Source organism: Canis aureus, chromosome 1 (assembly GCF_053574225.1).
Source record: "Canis aureus isolate CA01 chromosome 1, VMU_Caureus_v.1.0, whole genome shotgun sequence".
NCBI lineage: Eukaryota > Metazoa > Chordata > Mammalia > Carnivora > Canidae > Canis > Canis aureus.
The window spans coordinates 104260104-104281593 of NC_135611.1; the positions used below are offsets into that span (position 1 = coordinate 104260104).

The 21490-nt window shown below is 46.0% G+C and overlaps 1 protein-coding gene across 11 annotated transcripts in view; it reads left to right on the forward strand.

Annotated features, from left to right (window-relative positions):
• The window catches only part of LOC144324540 (cationic amino acid transporter 3-like), a 42624-nt gene that overhangs the window by 5151 nt on the left and 15983 nt on the right, over positions 1-21490 (forward strand). For 4 of the 11 annotated variants that reach the window (XM_077916000.1, XM_077916003.1, XM_077916016.1 and 1 more), the window contains exons 2-11: positions 8089-8493; positions 9011-9169; positions 10361-10538; positions 10744-10856; positions 11023-11245; positions 11388-11527; positions 11628-11730; positions 11913-12115; positions 12308-12474; positions 12784-12892. In XM_077916000.1, coding sequence (XP_077772126.1) covers positions 8089-8493; positions 9011-9169; positions 10361-10538; positions 10744-10856; positions 11023-11245; positions 11388-11527; positions 11628-11730; positions 11913-12115; positions 12308-12474; positions 12784-12892 — 1800 coding nt within the window. Of the gene's footprint in view, positions 1-825; positions 1017-8087; positions 8494-8617; positions 8734-9010; positions 9170-10360; positions 10539-10743; positions 10857-11022; positions 11246-11387; positions 11528-11627; positions 11731-11912; positions 12116-12307; positions 12475-12783; positions 12893-13059; positions 13363-21490 lie in introns of those variants that run through there. The other 7 variants (XR_013390025.1, XR_013390032.1, XM_077916014.1 and 4 more) reach the window with 6 other exon arrangements.

The following is a 21490-nucleotide window of genomic DNA, read 5'->3' on the forward strand; positions in this document are numbered from 1 at the left end:
TAAAAAAAAACTGAATAAAACAAACACTAATTTCACAATGCACTAATGTGTCATGGTGTGCAGTTTGAAAAACACTGCTGGAATGGGGAAGGACACTCCAGTAAGTGGTGCTGGAACAATGGAATATCCATAAGCAGAAAAAAGATACTTGACCTCTACCTCACCCTATACACAAAATTAATTCTAGTTGCTTGTAGACTTAAATGTGAAAAGCAGGACACTAAAGCTTATGGAAGAACTTCCTGGAACACCTGGGTGGCTCAGTGGTTGAGTGTCTGCCTTTGGCTCAGGTGGTGAACCTAGGGTCCTGGGATCGAGTCCCACATTGGGCTCCTTGCAGGGAGCCTGCTTCTCCCTCTGGCTGTATCTCTGTTTCTCTCTGTGTGTCTCTCATGAATAAATAAAATCTTAACAAAAACCCAAAACTTCCTGACTTCAGGACTAGGAAAACATCTCTTTAAGCAGAAGGAAAAAATATTAACCACAACGGAAAAGATTGAAACATTATATTAAAATCAAGGATTTGTGTTAATTAAGACTATTTAAGACATTCCCTAGGCAACTAAATCTGAATCTCTATATATCCTTTAAAAATCAGATCAGCAGAACAAATGAAATCACCCATTGCCACATGTTATGGCATAATAAATGGATCTTGACCATATCTTTCTCCATACACAAAAATCCAATATGAATGATTTACGATCCTAAAGTCAGAAGGCTGAACATGTTGTATGTTTTTAGAAGACAACATACAAGAACATTTTGATGATTTGGGAGTAAGCTAGGATTTACCGAAAAGGACATAATCATTTTTTTTTGCAGTGAAGATACATAAATCAGACTATATTAAAATTAAGGACTTCTGCTCTTAAAACGCCACTGAGAAGGAGGAAAGGCGATCCACGGTGTGAGAAAAGAGAACAGGCAACAGCATATCATGAACTTGCAAATTAATACGAAAAAAGACAATTCAGCACAAGAATGAGCAAAAGACTTGGACAGAAATAAAGGAGGTAAGAAGGGGCGACACTGGCATCCCGGCAATGCCTCCCTTTCATCCCCCTTTCACACCGAGTTAGACACCGCCCGGGGAACCAAGGCGCCTCTGGGTGCTGGGGATCCACGCCGCGCCGGGCCGAGGCCCGCAGGAGGCTCGCACACCTGCGCATCAGGAGACGCGCACCTGCGGGGCCAGCGAATCTTGGGGGGCCCGGGGCAGCGCAGCGCTGGGCCGAGTCTCGCCGCGAGGGAGGATCTTCATCGGCGCAGCCTTCCTGGAGGGAGGCGGCAGCAGCGCTGGGGCGCGCGGGGAACGAGGGCGGGAGGCCGAGGTGCCCGGTGCCCGGAGCGCAGGACGTCGCTGGGCGGGGACAGTTCTCCGGAGCAGCACGCGGCGCGCCGTGGACCTCCCCGACCGGACTGCAGGGGCGCTGGAGCGAGAGCTCCCAGGGAGCCCCGGAAGAGCGCCTTCCAGCCCGCCCCACCCCCTGCTGAGGCGCAAGGACCCCGACAAAGCTTAGGAACTCTGCAAGAAGAGTGGGGCGGGTGCATCCCGAAAGAGACAGAAGACCCCAGACTGTATAACAGTGCCTTGGAACAGAACGCCCCACCCGCAGGTAACGGGCACAGTGTCTGCGAATTCAGATGCCAAAGCACCAGTGCAAAGCTACAAGGAACATGAAAAATCAAGGAAACGTGCCAACATAAAGAGAAAATGAGACTTCTCCAGGGTCTGAGCTCCGGGGCGCAGAATTCTGTGATCCCCCCTGATAAAGAATTCAATATTGTGGTGGTATATAAAAGTATCAGGTCAACACCTGAAATTGTACACCTTAAATTCACACCATGTTATGTATAAGTTATAGCTCAATAAAAAGAACAAAAATTGCCCGAAACCAACCACTAGGTATTTAAGAGGATTTGAGGAATTAAATGGGAATTGTAGACAACGGGTGCCAAGCTTTTCTGAATTAGGAAGGTGTGTATAATTTGTCCAAAACCATTCAAAACCACTGCCATGGAACACACCAGGGAATGCCTACAGTAATCTAAAATATCTCTTTTCTGTACCACATACTTTCACAGGTGTCCTAAATATCATAAACCTTTCTTTTGTATATACATGAAAGGTTTGGCTCTGCTCTTGTGATAAAAAGCACACTCTTATAGCGACTGCCCTGATCTTTATCCAAGCTGATCCTCATTGCTCAGCAGTTTTAAGTAGTAGGAAGCGTCTTTGGATCTTGTACTAGGATAACAATTTTACCCAGTGGTACCATATGCAGAAAAGTTACCTTTTCCCAGCTAAAATCAATATTTTCCTGCTAGATGATTAATCAAGTATGAGGTCTTTTTTTTTTCTCTCTCTCTCTCTCCCAAATTACTATATACTGCTTTGACACTCTTAATCCGGTGACTTTCTTTTTCTTATCCAATGAAAGAGGGTTTCATGATTGTGTTTCTATAGTTTGAGAACTATCCACATCCAGAACAGATATTCTAGATATTTCCATACCTAAAGATTTTATTTATTCATGAAAGCTACTCAGAGAGAGGCAGAGACACAGGCAGAGGGAGAAGCAGGCTCCTTGCAGGGAGCCCGAGGAGGGTCTCGATCCCAAGACTCTGGGATCATGACCTGAGCTGAAGACAGATGCTCAAACACTGAGCCACCCAGGTGTCTACTTCCATACCAAATCTTGACGGATATCTGTTTATTTTTTAAAAAATATTTTTTGTTTATTCACTTGAGAGAGTGCAAGCAGGGAGAGAGGCAGAGGGAGAGGGAGAAGCAGATTCCTGGCTGAGCAGGGAGCCCAACACAGGACTTGATCCCAGGACCTAGAGACTTGGGACCTAGAGACCATGACTTGAGCCAAAGGCAGATGCTTAACCATCTGAGCCACCCAGGCGCCTCTGAATGTATGTTTATTGATGAGCTATATTGTTGAAGCATTTTACGCCTTTCTATTGTCAGGTAGAAAAGCTTTTTGTCTATCCTCTTTGGTTCTGTAAGGAACGTCCTGCAAAATAGACTAAAAGATTAACAGGAGAAATAAAGAGTAGATGGGAGCTAACAAAAAGCAGTTACCTTGCTAAATGGTTAAGTTAGAGGCTTATAAGCCTAGCTTAGTAGAGGAAGGGAGTAGGGAGAAAAGGTTTTTATGGGAAGAACAACAGGAGATAAGAATCTTTGTGATAGGGATGCCTGGGTGGCTCAGTGATTAAGTATCTGCCTTTGGCCCGGGGCATGATCCCAAGATCCGGGATGGAGTTCCACATCAGGCTCCTTGTGGGGAGCCTGCTTCTCCCTCGGCCTGTGTCTCTGCCTCTGCCTCTCTCTCTCTTGCTGTGTCTCTCATGAATAAATAAATAAAATTAAAAAAAAAAAGAAACTTTGTGATAGTGTTTGCCTATGCAGGTTTGAGTAAAGGTCGTTTGATCTTCAGGGAATTCTGGTAATAAATTTATTACTTTCCTTCTTGGGAGCAACTCTTACCTGAAGAGAGAGTTTATCATAGCCTTATACTGTAGAATATATTCTGCTTTGAGTCAGATAAGGGAAGTGTCAAGAAGGCTTCTTTCTACATGAGCTGAGTCTCACATGTCCTCCTTTTAAAATAATTTTCAACCCTGAGTTCTGAGTTGGTTTCCACACAACCAATTACAACTCTCCACAGCAGTTTAAGCCACTTTCCCTCCACTTGTGTGGTTAGTGAAAGTTGTGGAAGAGTTACGGAATTTAAATCCCATTTTGGTGGCTTGTACACAGTGTTTCAACATGTTGGGGATTTGATGCATGTAGTAATCTGGTCAGTCCTTCACCAGCGGCCTCAGCTGTGCCATGTCCCTTCCCGTGCCCGGGCCCCTCCTGTGAAGGAGTAGTGCTGCTTATATCTTGTCTCACATTGCCTCTCTCGGCCTGCGTGCTCTGCTGTGCCAGCAAACTGAGCTCCTTTGAAGAACAGGATCAAGTCACACTCATCTGTTTTTTCCTGTCCTGATGTGCTAGGCTGGGTGCATGCACATTGCTTGTTAAATGCTTTCACTCTGTGAATTAATGAACATCAGAGCTCCCCTTCTTCTGATTGGGGCCCAGCTCGGCTTGGGGGTCCCCTGCACTTGAGTGTCCTGGCATGGACAGACTGGACAGTCATGGAGCCTAAGAAGACTGGGAGGGAGGAGGGCTGGGAGTGGGGTCCTATGTTATACAGCCCCCACTTCTCTGCATTCTTGATGATCAAGTGGATTCAAGCATTTAAACATCTTAGAAATATATTGAAGGGGTACAGGATAACCCCATCCCCTGAAATGTGCCATATTGGCATATAGATTATTTTAAGCTGAAGGCAGTTGAGACCCTGAGGGCTCAAGAGAAACTTTCCCCCTCCCTTAACTACATAGAAGAATCTAAATTGGTCTTTCCAGAATAAGGGTTATTAGCAAAGATAAACTTTATCTGAATGACCCATCTGGATAGCAAGGCACACATCGAGTTACCAAACATCCGCTTTTCAGCAGTTCTTTGTTTTGGGGGGAAGTGGGGAGAGAAGGAGCACACACGAACAGGGGTAGAGGCAGAGAGAGACAGAATCTTAAGCAGACTCCCTGCTCAGGGTGGGGCCCGATGCGGGGCTCCATCTCGTGACCCTGAGATCATGACCTAAGCCAATATGAAGAGTCAGGCACTTAACCAACTGAGCCACCCAGATGCCCCAAAACATCTTCCCTCCTTCTTTTTAAAAGATTTTATTTGTCAGAGAGTGATAGAGACAGCATGAGTGGGGCGGAGGGGCAGAGGGAGAAGGAGAAGCAGATTCCCCACTGAGCAGGGAGCCTGCTGGGATCATGACCTGAGCTGAAGGCATGCACCCAACCCACTGAGCCCCCCAGACTCCCCAACATCTGTTCTTCTTATTGCCCTGTGAGCTATATATATTCCTTCCCTCTGAAGTCCCAGACTCAGGTTGACATGTACACTTTGTTTTGTCTGTCTTTGCAATTTCCAAGTGTGTGTGGATCCCCAGATCTACGCTATTAAATTTGATTTTGTCCTGTTAATGTGTCTCATGTCACGTGGATTCTTAGTCTAGCTAGAAGGACCCTTGAAGGTAACATGGATTCTTGGTCCCCAAGACTATGACCCAGGAATTCCACCTCTGGTTACATATCCTATAGAATCGAAAGCAGGGTCTGGAAAAGATACTTGTACGCTTGTATTCATAGTAGCATTATTGACAATAGCTAAAACATGGATGCTCCTCAAGTGCCATTGACCAATGAATGGATAAGCAAGATATGGTGTACACATACAAGGGTATACGTGTTACGCAGCATCAAAAAGGAGGGGAATTCTAAACACATGGTAAAACATGCATGAGCTTTGAGGACATTATACTAAGGGAAATAAGCCAGACACAAAAGGACAATTATTGTATGATTCCACTTCTATGAAGTATCTAAAGATCAAATTTAGGGGCAGCCTGTGTGGCTCAGCCGTTTAGCGCCGCCGTCAGCCCCGGGGCCTGATCCTGGAGACCTGGGATGGATTCCCGCATCGGGCTCCCTGCATGGGGCCTGCTTCTCCCTCTGCCTGTGTCTCTGCCTCTCTCTCTCTCTGTGTCTCTCATGAATAAATAAATAAAATCCTTTTTTTTTTTTTTAAAGATCAAATTTACAGAGACAGAAACTTGAATAAGTTGAATGGTTACTGCCAGGGGCTGGAGGTGGGGAGTATGAATTGTTGCTTAATGGGACAGAGTTTCAGCTTTGTAAGATGAAGAGTTCTGGAGACGAGGGTGGTGATAAAATATGAATGTACTTAACACGACTGAGCCGTACACTTAAAACTGGTTAATATGGGAACTTTTATGTTACACGTATTTGACCACAATTGAACAAAAACATCTTAAAACTCTGCTTTGAGCAGAACTGCGGGAGTGGCCCTGCCTGACAGCATTGCTGCAGAAACACCCTGCCCCGCCCATCCCCACCCACCTACAGGAATAAGAGTTGTCTTTGGTGCCTGTGGACTCCCAGCTTTGGTTTTAGAGCTAGATAAGCTCCAGCCCAACTCAGCTTAACTCAGCTTTGCTGACTGATTCAGTGCTCCAAGGGCTGCTCCCACCACCTGGTAAGCTTTGGGTAACCCCTCTTCCGTAGGAGACTGGGTGCACAGTTCAGAAACTCCTAAAGAGACCTGCAACCCAAGTGTGCAGTTGCTTGGCCAGGCTGCGGGTGGACGATGGAAGAACCCGTTTGCTGGGAGCTGTGTGTGCAAGGGGTGGGGGTGGAGGTAGCTGGATAAGTGTCCAGAGGCTCTAAGACTCCCTTTCTTTGACTTATGTTCAAATAGTATTAGAGATTAAACCTTACAGGGGGTTTGTGATTTTAGCCTCACATTTGGTCATTCGTTTGGTACAACCAGCAACGCAATGAGGCTGCCTGTATTCATATCATCAGCAGCATTTTAAAGAAACGGTGGTAAAATACACATAAAATTTATCGCCTTAAACCATTTTTTCAGTGTACATTGTGCAACCAATTTCCAGGACTCTTCATCTTGCGAAATGCAACTCTGTAACCATTAAACAACTCCTAGCCCCACTCCCTCTAGCCCGTGGCAACCACCATTCTACTTTCTGGCACCATGAGTTGAATGGATGACTCTCAGTGCGTCATAGAAGTGGTATTTTGCATCTGTCTTTTTGTGATTGGCTTATTTCAATTACATGATGTTCTCAAGATGCATCCATTTTGTAGCATGCACCAGAATTTCCTGTCTTTTAAAGGCTGGACAATATTTCTATGAGGGCGCTAGTCTGTAGAGTATATGCAACTCTTGAGCTCAGGGTTGTCAGTTCAAGCATGTTAGGCATAGATCTTGAATCAAAAGTAAGTTTAAAAAATTCTTTATGTGTATACACCACATTGTTTATCCCTTCCTTATGGGTTGCTTCTACCTTTTGGTTGATGTGAATGATGCTATGTATAGGGGTGTACCATTAGCTCTTTGAGACCCTACTTTCAATTCTTTTGGCTATATATACCCGGAAGTGGAATTGCTGGATCATGGGGTGGTCCCATTTTTAATTTTTTGAGGAACTACACCTTATCCACAGCAGCTGGACCATCTTATGTTCCTAGTAGTGGTGCATGAAGGCTCATCTACAGCATTAGGAAAAGAAGTAAGTGGCCACTCAGTGGCACCCAGGTAGACATGGTGCCAGGATTCTTCTGGCCTGGTTCATGGCTCTTGAATCCTTGCTCTTGACCAAAACGCTAAACTGGTACTTTGGATAATCAGTGGCAGAAGTCCCAGACAATACTGGGTATTGACTGGTTCAGCTTTGCTCTGCAGAGCAGAGCAGAGCAGTGGGGAGACCTTCTGTGTCCCCAGAGAGGCAGGCAGAAGCAGGCCTGTCTTTCTGCTTTGGAGAGGTCCTACCTCCCTCCAGGCAACTGGGAGGTCATTCTGGTTTCCTGCTCTGCCCAAGCCCAGCTAGTCTCCCTCCCTGCAAATTCCGCCTCATTCTGCCCCAGCTCAAAATTCCAATTCCATTTTGCTCTGCAGGCGAATGAGGCAAAGCTACAGGTTGCAGGATCCTTGGTGTAGAAATGTGTGGAGTGTGAGCTCTCTGATCACCAAGCCTGGCAAAGCAAGCGTCGCTTCACACCTAACACGGGAGAGAGGGAGTAATGACGATGATGATTTCCCCTGTTTTATGGATGGCAGGCCAAAGAGTGGCAGGTGGCTTGTGTGAAATCAGATGGCTGATGTGAGAACCTGGATGTTCTGGCTTCAGGAGTCAGGGCTCTTGTCCCCTCAGCGAATAGGGACAAGCTTTACGGAGTACCAGGCACTGTCCTCGAAGCTTTTGCTTGCTTCTATTCAAGTAGCCCTCCTGGTAACTTTGAAATGTATTAAAAGTCTTACTCTCATTTGAGGAAATGGAAGCGCAGAGATGAGTGACTTGCCCAGGATGTCCTGTCACCAGTGCTCTGCAGGATTGGTCTTCTGTCTGATGACCCCCAAGGCCACGGGCGATGGGTGTTCTTGACAGCTTTCTCTTGTTCTCTCTGCAGATCTTGGCGTCCTCCACTCAGCTCCACTGAGGATGCTGTGTCAGCATGTTTGCCAGTTTGGTCAGAAGCTGTTGCGCAGGCGGCCCCTGGGGCCAAAGCAGGGGGCTGAGAGTCACTTGGCCCGGTGCCTGAACACCCTAGATCTGGTGGCCTTAGGTGTGGGCAGCACCCTGGGAGCAGGTGTGTACATCCTGGCTGGCGAAGTGGCCAAGGACAAAGCTGGGCCGGCGATCATCATCTGTTTCTTGGTGGCAGCCCTGTCTTCTGTGCTGTCCGGGCTCTGCTATGCGGAGTTTGGGGCCCGCGTGCCAGGCTCCGGTTCTGCGTATCTCTACAGCTATGTCACAGTGGGACAATTGTGTGCTTTCATCACTGGCTGGAACCTCATACTCTCTTATGTCATTGGTGAGATGGCGGGGACGGTGTGGGGAGCCAGAGACTCAAAGTTTGAGCCGGGGGCTCAGAGAGGAGAGGTGCTGGGGCTTCACCCTCCATCCTGAGTTTTGTCATCCACCTTGTCGGGGGTAGGTGGGTAATAGTGCAGGAAAACCCCCAAACTTCCTCTATTCAGTTCCATCCTGCTTTCCTAGAACAATGAAACTGGGCAAGAATGCGGACTCTAGGGCATGGGGAGGCAGAGCTCAGGTGGGAGAGAGGGAGACAGGTTTGGCAAGGCTCATCCCCTGTTCCCCAGCCTCTCTTTTTTCTTGCCTGCAATAACCTCCATCTCTTTCTTACTATATTAATTAGTTGACCTATTTTATGAATCACCTGTATCTGCTTTCCCCACCTCATGAAAGGAAACTCTTAGACATTAAGTATTTCATCTGGTTTCTTTCCCTCCCAAAAAAGATATTCCATAGTTCATAGTAGGAGTTCAGTTTATGTTCGTCAGGGAATATTTGTCCTACTACTCCCACAGGTGCTGCCAGCGTGGCCAGGGCCTGGAGCTCTGCCTTCGATGATTTGACTGGGAACCAGGTCTCTCGGGTCCTGCAGGGAAGTTTCTCTCTGCAGGCCCCCCACGTGCTGGCCACACACCTGGACTTCTTTGCGTTGGGCCTGGTGCTGCTGCTCACTGGTGAGGCCAGGATCATCTAGGGTAGGAAGAGCGGGGTGTGGAGGGGGAACTATGCATGGAATGGTGAGCAGCACTGGGAGGGAGGGTCTGCAGTGAGAAACAGGAAGGCAAATCTTAGACTACTGGGTCTGTCCCTGGGCACTATTGACCTTTTGGTCTGGATCAGTCTTTGGTGTGAAGGGCTATCCTGTGCATGACTGGCGTGTGTGTTTTAATCATTGTTGGATGTTGAGCAGCTTCCCTGGCCTCTACTCACTAGCTGCCAGTGTGACCTACACCCCCAAACTGTGACAGAATGTCTCCAGACATTACCAAATGTCTCTTGGTGAACAAAGTCACCCCCCAGCTGAGAATCATTTACTTTGATGGGTTTCTTCTTCTGCACTGAGACCAAAGTTGTTGTGTTTTTTTTTAATTGAGGTGAAATTCACACAACATGAAATTAACCACTTCATTTTATTATTCCTGGCTTTACGAGATTTAATTGACGGACGACATTGTGCAAGTCCAAGGTGTATAACACGGCGCTTTGGCACGCGTGTATATCACAAACTGATTACCACAATAAGAAATTAGCCATCTTAGAGGGCACAGAGATGTGCACCTTCATGTAGTTCCAAACCCCAAAAGGGGGATCCCTGGGTGGCTCAGCGGTTTAGCGCCTGCCTTTGGCCCAGGGCGCAATCCTGGAGTCCTCGGATCGAGTCCCGCGTAGGGCTCCTGGCTTGGAGCCTGCTTCTCCCTCCTCCTGTATCTCTGCCTCTCTCTATGTCTATCATAAATAAATAAATATTTTTTTTAATTTTTATTCATTTATGATAGTCACACAGAGAGAGAGAGAGAGGCAGAGACACAGGCAGAGGGAGAAGCAGGCTCCATGCACCGGGAGCCCGATGTGGGATTCGATCCCGGGTCTCCAGGATCGCGCCCTGGGCCAAAGGCAGGCGCCAAACCCCTGCGCCACCCAGGGATCCCATAAATAAAAAAAAAAAAAAAAAAAAAAAACAACTCCAAAAGGACCAGTCACCACTGCTCTGCAGGATTGGTCTTCCTCCTCCAGTAGGGACCCTCATAGCTACTAAGCAGGCACTGCCCATCCCCTCTCCCCTCAGCCCCTGGCGACCATCGGTCTTGCTTTCTGTCATATGGGTTTAGTTATTTTGGATATTTCATATTCCATCTTTCCCACAGGACTCCTGGTTCTGGGAGCTAGTGAGTCGGCTCTGGTTACCAAGATATTCACGGGTGTGAACGTTTTGGTTCTTAGCTTCATCATCCTCTCTGGCTTCATTAAGGGTGATCTACACCATTGGCAGCTCACTGAAGAGGACTACAAACTGGCCATGTCTGCCTCCAATGACACTTCTAGGTTAGGAGGGCACTCTTGGTTATGGTAATGTGTGTGGGGTGTACAACTGGGAACACCATGGGGAATAAAGAGGAATATGGTGGGCTGATGGATCCAGATGATGAGCGAGGGTCATGGAGCCCAGGATTTACGGTATTGACTAAGCCGTCAGGAGAGATGGCTGAACACACACACCCTTGTCCTTCCTTGTGCCTTCTCACTGCAGCTTGGGCCCTCTGGGCTCTGGAGGGTTTATGCCTTTTGGCTTTGAAGGGATTCTCCACGGAGCAGCTACGTGTTTCTACGCATTCATTGGTTTTGATTGCATTGCCACTACAGGTAACATGGTCATTCTGTCCCATCAGGGCTTTGGGCACAGTTGGGCTGCCCTCGGGCAAAGGGTTGATAGGAGGGTAGGGTAGCCTATTGAAGGTGTAAGAGGGAAGAGGATTTTGCACCTTCACCCCCATGTTTTCCTGACCTGGTACTTCCACCCATCCTGCAGGAGAAGAAGCCCGTGATCCTCAGCGTTCCATCCCCTTGAGCATCATAATCTCGCTCTTCATCTGCTTTTTGGCATATTTTGGTGTCTCGGCGGCACTCACCCTCATGATGCCCTACTACCAGATTCATCCGGGCAGCCCGTTGCCACAGGCATTTCTCTATGTGGGATGGGCCCCGGCCAGATATACTGTGGCTGCTGGAACTCTCTGTGCTCTTTCATCCAGGTCCGTGTCTGCCTTCTCCCTGTCTGGGAGATTGTCAGCTATCCCAGCCCTTGGGATTGAGAGATGAGAGGGAGAGCCACCTGACCCCACGCCGGTTGGGGTCTGCCCTGCTCCTCACAAACTTTCTCGTTTTCTCCTCCAGCCTCCTGGGCACCATGTTCCCCATGCCTCGAGTGATCTACGCAATGGCAGATGATGGGCTCCTTTTCCGGGGACTTGCCCGGATTCATCCCTGCACACACACCCCCATGATGGCCACCATAGTGTCTGGAACTTTTGCAGGTGGGGAAACAAAACCCACTCCTTCGATCTATTTCCCTTACTTGGATATTTCCAGTGGTTCCTCATCCCCCACCCCCACATTGTTTGTGTCTCATTCTAGCGTTCATGGCATTCCTCTTTGAGCTCAGTGATCTTGTGGACCTCATGTCGATTGGGACCTTGCTTGCTTACTCCCTGGTGGTCTTTTCCGTTCTTGTTCTCAGGTGAGACTCCACTGCATCTGACTGGGGGTTCTTGGACTCATTGGGTTTGATGAGGAGCTAATCGTCTTTGCTTCATGCTGCCTCCTAAGTAAACTGTGGCACTCAGGGAGGGAAAAGGTGGATCAGGCTGCCTGATGTTGTGTGAACAGGGGCTGGTATTATCTTAATACCTTTCATTTCAGGTACCAGCCAGACCAGAATTTAAGCAAGAACGAGAAAACGGAGATGGAAATAATTGAGAGAAAGCCTGCACCTCAAGCAAGTTCTTTGAAATCTGTACCTGAAGCAGGAACCGTACAAGCTCTGTGGAGTCTCTGTAACCCAGTCAACACCACCCCAACTCTGAAATCTGGCCACATTGCCTATGGATGTGCCTTACTCCTTGGTGAGCAGTGGGATTTCTGTCTATGGTGGGATGGGTGGGACTGTGTGTCTTTGGCAGCCAAGGAGGAGGCTCAGAGAGATGGTGCCCCTTCTTAATGGGGGTAGTTTGAGGTGGGGTGTGACCCGGGGCCTTGACATATTTGTTAACATCTTCTGGAGTTGGACCTGTTCTCTTCCAACTTGACCCTTGCAGCTCTCCTGCTGACAATCCTGTGCCTGATACTGGCCCAGTGGCCCAGCCATCTGTTCTCTGGAGACCCGGTGTATATCACAGGGTGTGTGCTGCTGCTGCTGCTGATTATTGGGCTCACTTTCATCATCTGGAGACAGCCCCAGAACCCCACTCCTTTTCACTTCAAGGTAGGTGACTTTATGCCCCCAGACGACCCACCCTGAGTGAATGAACTCTGTATGCTTTGAAGTCTTACCACTCTAGGCTGGGTCAGGGAAGAAAATAGTCAGTTGCTAAAACAATGAACTGTTCCTTGATCCACACTCAGCTAGACCAGTGGGTACTTTACCAGTACCCACTCCTTTGGGAACACCCAGTGGGATATGAGCAGGCACTGAAGGTACAGTGTAGGACTGGAGTCTTCCTTCCCACCCACATGGGGATCTCCCTTTCAGACATCTGTGCTGTGTTCAGGGATTAAGTGATTTTGCCCACAGGTCCCTGCTCTGCCTGTGCTCCCACTGGTGAGCATCTTCACGAATGTTTACTTGATGATGCAGATGACCTCTGGGACCTGGGCCCGATTTGGCGTCTGGATGGTGATTGGTAAGTGGCTTTCTGAAGAAAAGAGGCTTCTTAAGGGCCACAACTCAACCCTCTTCCTACTACCTTTTCTAAAAGCTGTCTCAGAGGCCATAGTAGGCGGCCTGTTGGGCACTTCTAAGTTGGAGGAGTGCCTACTTTTCCACCACTTTGTCTCATTTCCCTACTAGGATTTGCCATATACTTTGGATATGGGATCCGACACAGCTTGGAAATCAGTGATGAACAGCCACCAGCCTCAAGCTCCCAAACTCTTGACAAAAACATCCCTGGTGCTGAGTTAGCTTAACCACAAGAAACAGATGCTGTGTGGAATCCCTCCATACACTGGAGGTATCTTCTGGTTCAAGGGAGACTTTGAGCCTATATGGAGTGTGAAGGTGGGATGTGTTTAGAGCTCTGTATTTATTGCCGGTGGACACAAATGCCTTTAATCTTGTTTAATTTTTAAGTAAACTTTTAAAAGTTTAAAATTGCATACTTCATAAATGTGCAGCAAGATGAATTTTCACAAGGTACCAGCAATGTAATCAGCAACCAGAGGAAGGAATAAATATTGCCTGCATAAGAAGTGCCTTCTTGTGCCTATTAATCCAGCAAAAACACAGATTGCCACATGGGAAGAAAATGCAGGTTTCACCTCTATATTGCGTCAAGAATTATACTTTAGTTTTTATTTTCTTAATTAAAAAAAATCGCTATTCCGAACATGAGGCTCGAACTCACAACCCCAAGATCAAGACTTGTGTGCTCTATTGATTGAGCCAGCCAAGCATCCCTGAAGAATTGTACTTTAAATATTAGGGCACAAATAGACTAAAATGAAAGGAAGAGGCACATCTTGCAAGTGGTAATGGGAAGCTGCCACAGCTATGCTAATATCAGACAAAGGAGACTCTAAGAAAGAGCGTAATACTAGATGAAGTGGATCATTTCATAACACCCAAGAGAACTGATTTTTATTTTTCTGCCAGCTCTATTGAGATATGATTGATTTGTAACCTTGTGTAAGTGATCGCTTTTCTTTACGTTTCTGTTGTACTCTTAAGAGTTACACAGGAGGGTTCATGAGGAAAAGTTGTGAATTGAAGAAAATTGCATTGCCAGAAGTGGGGGGTAGGTGGGAAGTAATGGTGGTTGATCAGTGGGTGTAGCTGGGTGGAACGAAAAGACAAAACTAAACACAATGCTTGAAACTGAGAGTCTTTTTTTTTTTTTTTTTGAAGATTTCATTCACTTATTCATAAGACAGAGAGAGAGAGAGAGGCAGAGACATAGGCAGAGGGAGGAACAGGCTCCATGCAGGAAGCCTGATGTGGGACTCGATTCCGGGTCTCCAGGATTGCGCCCTAAGCTGAAGGCAGTGCTAAACCACTGAGCCATCCAGGCTGCCCAAAACTGAGTCTAGATGCTGAAGATGTCAGTAATAGCCAAGCACAGGATCGTCTGTGGGATGAACTCAAGAAGAGTGAAGAATATGATCACTGAAGGATGGAGGTCAAGAAACTGAGTAGTGATCTGGTGAATTTAAAAACATAGATGGGAGAGGATTAACAAAATTAGAAATATTGCCATTTTGCAAGTCCTAGTGAGACGACAGGCCTAGGCAGCATTAGTTAATGGAGACAAATTAAGGTGAAAGGCTGATGGAAAAAGATTATCATTGTCACTACTGATGTGGGACAACCAGATACACACGCATCCCAGCGTGCTACAATAGTCCACAGAGCGCTACCCATAAAGGGTTGATGACAAAATGAATCAGAATGTAATCAATCCTCTAGCACCCATCAACTCAGAAGACATATGGGACAGTGTCACAGGTCAACTGAAAACACAATCAGACAAAACTGGGATGTAACAATTCTCCAGGAAAAACAAAACAAAAAACATGAAATGAGAGGACACAAACTGGAGAATTGTTTCAGATTGAATAATTCTTATGAGACACGAGAGCCAGATGCTGACATTTGGAGGATCAATCTACCTTATCTTTTGCCAGACAGAAGTCATATTCTAATCACCTAGTTTTGTAGAGTATGATAAAGGTACTGTGGCTGTTTATTTTTTAATCTTAATTTTTTATTTTTAAAGATTTATTCATGAGAGGCACAGAGAGAGGCAGAGACACAGGCAGAGGCAGAAGCAGGCTCCATGCAGGGAGCCCAATGTGGCACTCGATCCCCAGACTCTAGGATCATTTCCTGGGCTGAAGGCAGGGGCTCAACTGCTGAGCCACCCAGGTGTCCCTATTTTTTAATTAAAAAAAATTTTTTTTTAATTTCAAGGGAGGTTGGGGGGGGGAGAGAGAGAGAATGAGAATGAGCGAGACCACAGGCAGGGGGAGGGAGAAGCAGACTCCTCGCTGAGCAAGGAGCCTGAAGTGGGGCTCAATCCCAGGGCCCTGGGATCATGATCTGAGCTAAAGGCAGATACTTAATTGAGCCACCTAGGTGCCCCATTGTGGCTGTTTTTAAAATGTGTGTTAAGATTTTGGATGTGCTTTTAAAGACCTCAGCCATGGGGGCAGTGATGGAGAGGATGGTGGTAAAAGAGGATGGTGGTCTGGATCTGATTTAGAACAAGTTCACTGTTTTATAGACTCTAAAAGATGGTTGTGAAAATATGACTCAGAATATTAAAGAGTTGATTACTGTAAACTTAGAAGATGTATAAAAGTGGTTGCTGGAGGTCAACAGTGTCTTGTGTTGAGAGTAATGGTGACAAGCTCCTTAGACATGAACACTACACTTACAGGATCTTGTGGGCAACACAGGCTCATTCCATGCAGTTCTGCAGGTGACAGCCAGTGTGCAGTGGGTGGAGGACTTCACAGGTGTCATCAAAAGGAATGTGGAGGGTAGCTGACAAATGCAGCCCTAAGGAGCAGACAGTGCTGGTAGCAATTTTCTTTCTTCAAGTGTTAACTGCTCACGATGGTGCTGGGAATGCAGTGGTAAACATGAGAGACACAGTCACCTGCTTCAAGAGACATTTACGTCAGGTAGATGAAATCACCATTTTACTTTAGTTCTGGACAGTCTGCAAATCCCAGTGTGTATTTTACACTTTACCACCTGGCAATATTTTAAGAGCCCAATAGCTAGTGGCTACCATGCTGGATAATGCTGCTCTAGAATTTCCTTCCATGCTTACCCATCGGTGTAGTGCAGCAGTCAGGCGAACTATAGTCCATGGCCCAAATATTGCTTGTCACCCAATTTCTGTATGGTCTAGAGCTAAGACTCAGTTTTATTTTTAAAAGACTAAAAAAAAAAAAAAAAAAAAAAAAAGAACTATGTGACTTGGAGCATATGCGGCCAATAAAACCTAAAATATTTACTATTTGGTTCTTGGTAGACAAAGCTTGGCAACCTTAGGTTTGGTGGAACAGAAGTGCTTGGGTTTATTCTGTGCATCTGCTGTGTTTATGAGTTCAGATTCTCCTTGTGTTTCGAGGAGCTTCACTTTTGCCACCTATGTCTACAAGAGATTGTAAGCATCCCTAGTGATCTCTGACTTCTCTTTGTATAATTACGTCTTTTTTGAATCAACCTAGCCAAAGCCTTGGGGTGGTGATTTTTTTCAAAGAACCAACTCGGTTCCGTTGATGTGTACTTTGTTTTGAAGTACGCTCTATATCCAGCATAGAAGCCTGCACAGGGCCTGCACTCACAGCTCAGATCAAGACCTGAGCTGAGATCAAGAGAAGGATGCTCAATCGAGCCACCCAGGTGCCCCTTTGTGCCATTTTTTTACTGTTTCATTTTTCCTCCACTCCAGTCCCTATTTTCTTCCTTCTGCTCACTTTGGGTTTAGTTTCCTCTTCTTTTTTTTTTTTTTTTTTTTTTAGGTTTTTTTTTAATTTTTATTTATGATAGAGAGAGAGAGAGAGAGAGAGAGAGAGAGGCGCAGAGACACAGGCAGAGGGAGAAGCAGGCTCCATGCACCAGGAGCCCGACGTGGGATTCGATCCCGGGTCTCCAGGATCGCGCCCTGGGCCAAAGGCAGGCGCCAAACCGCTGCGCCACCCAGGGATCCCTAGTTTCCTCTTCTTTTCTTGGTTTCCTGTCTTTTCAAATGTGTTTATTGCTCTTAGTATCCTTCTGAGCACTCCTTTCACGGCATCCCACACATCTTGATTTTCACTCCCATTTTCTAGAAACTAGTGGTTCCTAGTATATGATTTAATTTCTACATACTATTTTCCTCTCCTGTTAATTTCTAGTTGGATTCCATTGTGGTTAGAGAAGATCCAAGGGCTCCAGTGTTTTAGTTTTTTGATACTTGCTTTGTAGTCTACTGTATGGTCTACCCTGGAGAATGTTCTGTGTCCTGTTGCTGGTAGCGTTGTGTCTGTTAGGTTTACTTGCGTCTGCAGTGTTGTTGTTTTTTTTTTTGTTTTTTAAATAGATTTTTTAAAAAATTTTATTTATTTATGATAGCACACACACACACACAGAGAGGCAGAGACACAGGCAGAGGGAGAAGCAGGCTCCATGCACCGGGAACCCGATGTGGGACTCGATCCCGGGTCTCCAGGATCACGCCCTGGGTCAAAGGCAGGCGCCAAACCGCTGTGCCACCTAGGGATCCCTTTAAATAGACTTTTATTTTTTAAGACAGAGTGCATGAGCAGAGGGAGGGACAAAGGAAGAATCTTTTTTAAAGATTTATTTTAGAGAGAGAAGGGGTGGGAGGAGAGACAGTGCACGAGCAGGGGGAAGGAAAGAAAAAAATCCTTAAGCTGACTTCTTGCTCAATGTGGAACCTGATTCAGGGCTCAACCCCACGACCTCAAGATCATGACCTGAGCGGAGCTCCAGAATCCGACACTTAACCAACTTAAGCGTCCCAGGTGCCTATTTTCTATTTTTCCACATCAATCTCCTGTCCAGATGTTCTATCCATTATTGAAAGTGGGGTAGCGAAACCTTTACTTGTGCCTGCAGAACTCACTCTATAGTTGTCAATATTCATGTATTTTGAGGTTTAGTGTGTATATAATTGGTATATGAATTTTATTAATAGATTTGTTTCCTGTAAGTTTTATACTTGAAGTCTGTTTTGTCTGATTAATGTAGCCATCCAGCTAATGGATGAGGAAGGAGTTCATATTTATAAAGATAGTTTCTTAATGGTTTTACCATGCGGATTATAACTGACGTCCTAAATTTGTAACAATCTAGTCCAAAATGATGCCAACCTAGAATCAGTAACAGAGACACTGCTCCTCCCTAGCTTTTAACTAATTCCTGCTTATCACTGTCACAGTTACAGCTTTATACGTGCCCATTAACACAGACTGATAATTTCTTATGCATTTATCTTTTAAGTCATGTAGGAAATAGGAGGGATTACAAACAAAAAGTGTATCACTGGCTTTTACATTTACCTCTGTGTAGTTACTGTTTCTTTATATGCCTTCAAATTATGATTGAGTGTCCTTTCATTTCAGCGTGAAGGACTCCCTTTGGCATTTCTTGTAAGGCAGGTCTGTTAACAAGCAACTCCTTTACCTTTTATTCAATAATGTCTTAAATTTCTTTCGTTTTTGAAGGACAGTTTTGACAGATGAATTCTTGATTGGCAGCCTTTTCTTTCAGCACTTTGTATCATTCCTCCCAGCTATGAGATCTCATAAACCCTTGTACCAACTTTTAGATATATCCTTAATGATAAAGTATGTCTGAGGCTCATCTATTTGAGAAGGGAATGCATTATTGAGACTCAGTAAAATTCATTTGTTCAACAGACATTTCTTGACTGCCTACAATGTACATGGTGCTTATTGTTTAAAGGGATCAGGAGTCAGAGGTGAGCAAGCCAAAAAAGGTCATAGGATTCAAGAACTCAAACTCTAATGAAGAACGTAGACAATAAACCAGTGAACCAGTAGAAACTTGTTTTGGAAATGCTCCAGAAGCAAATGAGTAGTGATGTAACAGGGAGAGCTGCATCAAGATGCTTTAAACTTTATTCTCCTAAATACTCAAACTGAATCAAGGATTATGTACTGACACTTTGATGGGCAGCAAGAAAAAACTTGTCAGAGCTACCCTGACGCCAGAGTGGCAACCACTGGGAGACTGCACTCTTCAAAACTAGATTAAACAAACAAACAAACAAACAAACAAACAAACAAAAACAGATTACAAAAAAAGCAGAGCTTGAAGGTTTTTAAAATTGAAATTGTGGAGCACAGGGGGTCTTTATTGTAAAGGGGATGGAGGTCAGATATAGAGGAGAAATGCTGACATGGGACTGACTCCCAGGCCAAAAATGGAAGCCCTGGTTGAGAAGCATGATGCTGGGAACTTCGGGCAATTTTCAGGCAAGCAATGCCTAGCACTAGAAAAAAGAATCTGAATGAGTGCAAGATGCTAATGAAGTAATAGAGTGTGCTGAAGGCCCAGAAATAAAGGCCATGTTAAGACAAACTCTTAAAAAGTATAATATATGGTATTAGAAATTACAGAGGATAATCACATAGCATATACTTATAACCTTTTGATGGACTCATGGAGTACACGAACAGTTCTGTGTAAACTGGAAATTGCAGGCAATTTTTTTAAAGATTATTATTATTTTTAATTCATGAGAGACACAGAGATAGGCAGAGACACAGGCAGAGGGAGAAGCAGGCTCCATGAAGGGAGCAGTAAGATCCCGGGTCTCCAGGATCACGCCCCAGGCTGAAGGTGGCACTAAACCGCTGAGCCACTCGGGCTGCCCAATTACAGGCAATTTTATGACAAACTTTTGAGCACTAGTAAAAAGAAAAGGAGGCCAGGCCAAAGATAGAACATGCCACTAGTGACTTAAAATCTGGGATTTTATGGACCTCTCTCCACCCCAATTCCCAATTGTATTGTTTGTAAGGATAATTTTAAAACTGAAAGGGACAGAAGGGCTGAGATGCTGCCTCCATTCCCCTCACCACCGCCCCTGCACACACCAGAAGGGGAGTCACCTCTTCTGAAACCATGCCCTCATCCAGTTGCAGGAACGTTGATTCCTGCCCTGGTGTAGACAGCTGCTGATTCTGCCTGGTATCTATCTGGTCAACATACATGAGAGCCCCTGATGTTAAAATCTCTAGCCCCACTCTACCTGTGGGCCTTAGGCAAGTTCCAGGGTGGTTATAAGGCATGGTTGGCACCTGAGATATTTTCAATCCATCCTGCCAAGGGCAGAGTTCCCAGGATAGATTTTTGAACCAGTCAGAGAGACTCCATTCTGCAAAATGTGTGGAAATGTTTTGGAGACTTTTTCTACCTGGTAATGTAAGTCCTAAGTATGACAGGTCCTGACGTGGTCAGGAGCACTGTGTGCAGCCTCAGTATTAAAGCTACCCTAAGGAAGCACAAACTCAACGCAGATATTTTGAAGTTGTGGGAGCCTGGGTACACACAAGGCTAAAGCCAGTGATTCCTCTGCACAAGTCCATTTTTATCCTCCCCACCCCCATTCCCTTCGGCTACTTTGAATTAGGCTTTTGCTCCTTGAACCAGAGTCCTGACTGATACACTCTTCCCGTTTGCTTCTGTGGATCACCCCTACGTCCAGGCAGCATCCTGCATCTTGGCTGTGTTCACCCAAGGCCTGCCCAGTACTGCCTCTCCTGGGGCTTCTACTCTGTGTTATCTCTACCATGACCCTCACAAGTCCCTTAAAAAAAAAAAAAAAAAAAAAAAAAAAAGATTTTATTTATTCATGAGACACACAGAGAGGCAGACACAGGCAGAGGGAGAAGCAGGCTCCATGCAGGGAGCCCAATGTGAGGCTCGATCCTAGGACACTAGGATCACACCCTGAGCCAAAGGCAGGCACCCAACTGCTGAGCCACCCAGGCGTCCCACAGTCCTCTTCTTTATGGTCCCCTCACATCCTTCCCCCATCATACTCCTTCCCTTACCCTCTCCCTGCCCCTCCATTTATTTAGGATAGAACCCACCCACACGTGGGGTCTGAGGATACTGGTATTCAAGCCCTGAGGCAAACCACACGTAAGCCCTACTTTGACCCGACTCTGGATTCTTTGTCGGCCTTTGCAGGATCCTCCTCTGTGCTCTAACCCCCAGACTCTCCTTTTCTTGAGTCTCCCCATACCTGTTTGAGCATTGGCCATTCCTCCCCCACGCACCAGGCCCTCCCATCCTCTCCCCCAGCTTCTCAACTCACTCCCATGGGCTCTAGTCCTTTCAACAAAAGGACCCACTCTTCTCTCCAGGACTGACCACCTGAGATGGCTTGGGCCCTTTCTGAGTCTAACTGATCCAACTCTTCCAGGACTCTATCACTGGCCCAGCCCCTCCTATAGTACACCATCTACTCTCTCTCCTCAAGCATCACCTCCTCAACCCTGCTGTGGGACCTCCAGGATCTGGCTGAGGTCCCGTATGCTGGCTCCATTCCTTCCTCAACAGGTGACGTGTGACCACTCAACAAAGTGCTGGGCTCACATGTGATTTTTTTTTTTTAATTTTTTTTAAAATTTATTTATGATAGTCACAGAGAGAGAGAGAGAGAGAGAGAGAGAGAGAGAGAGGGAGAGAGAGGGGCAGAGACATAGGCAGAGGGAGAAGCAGGCTCCATACA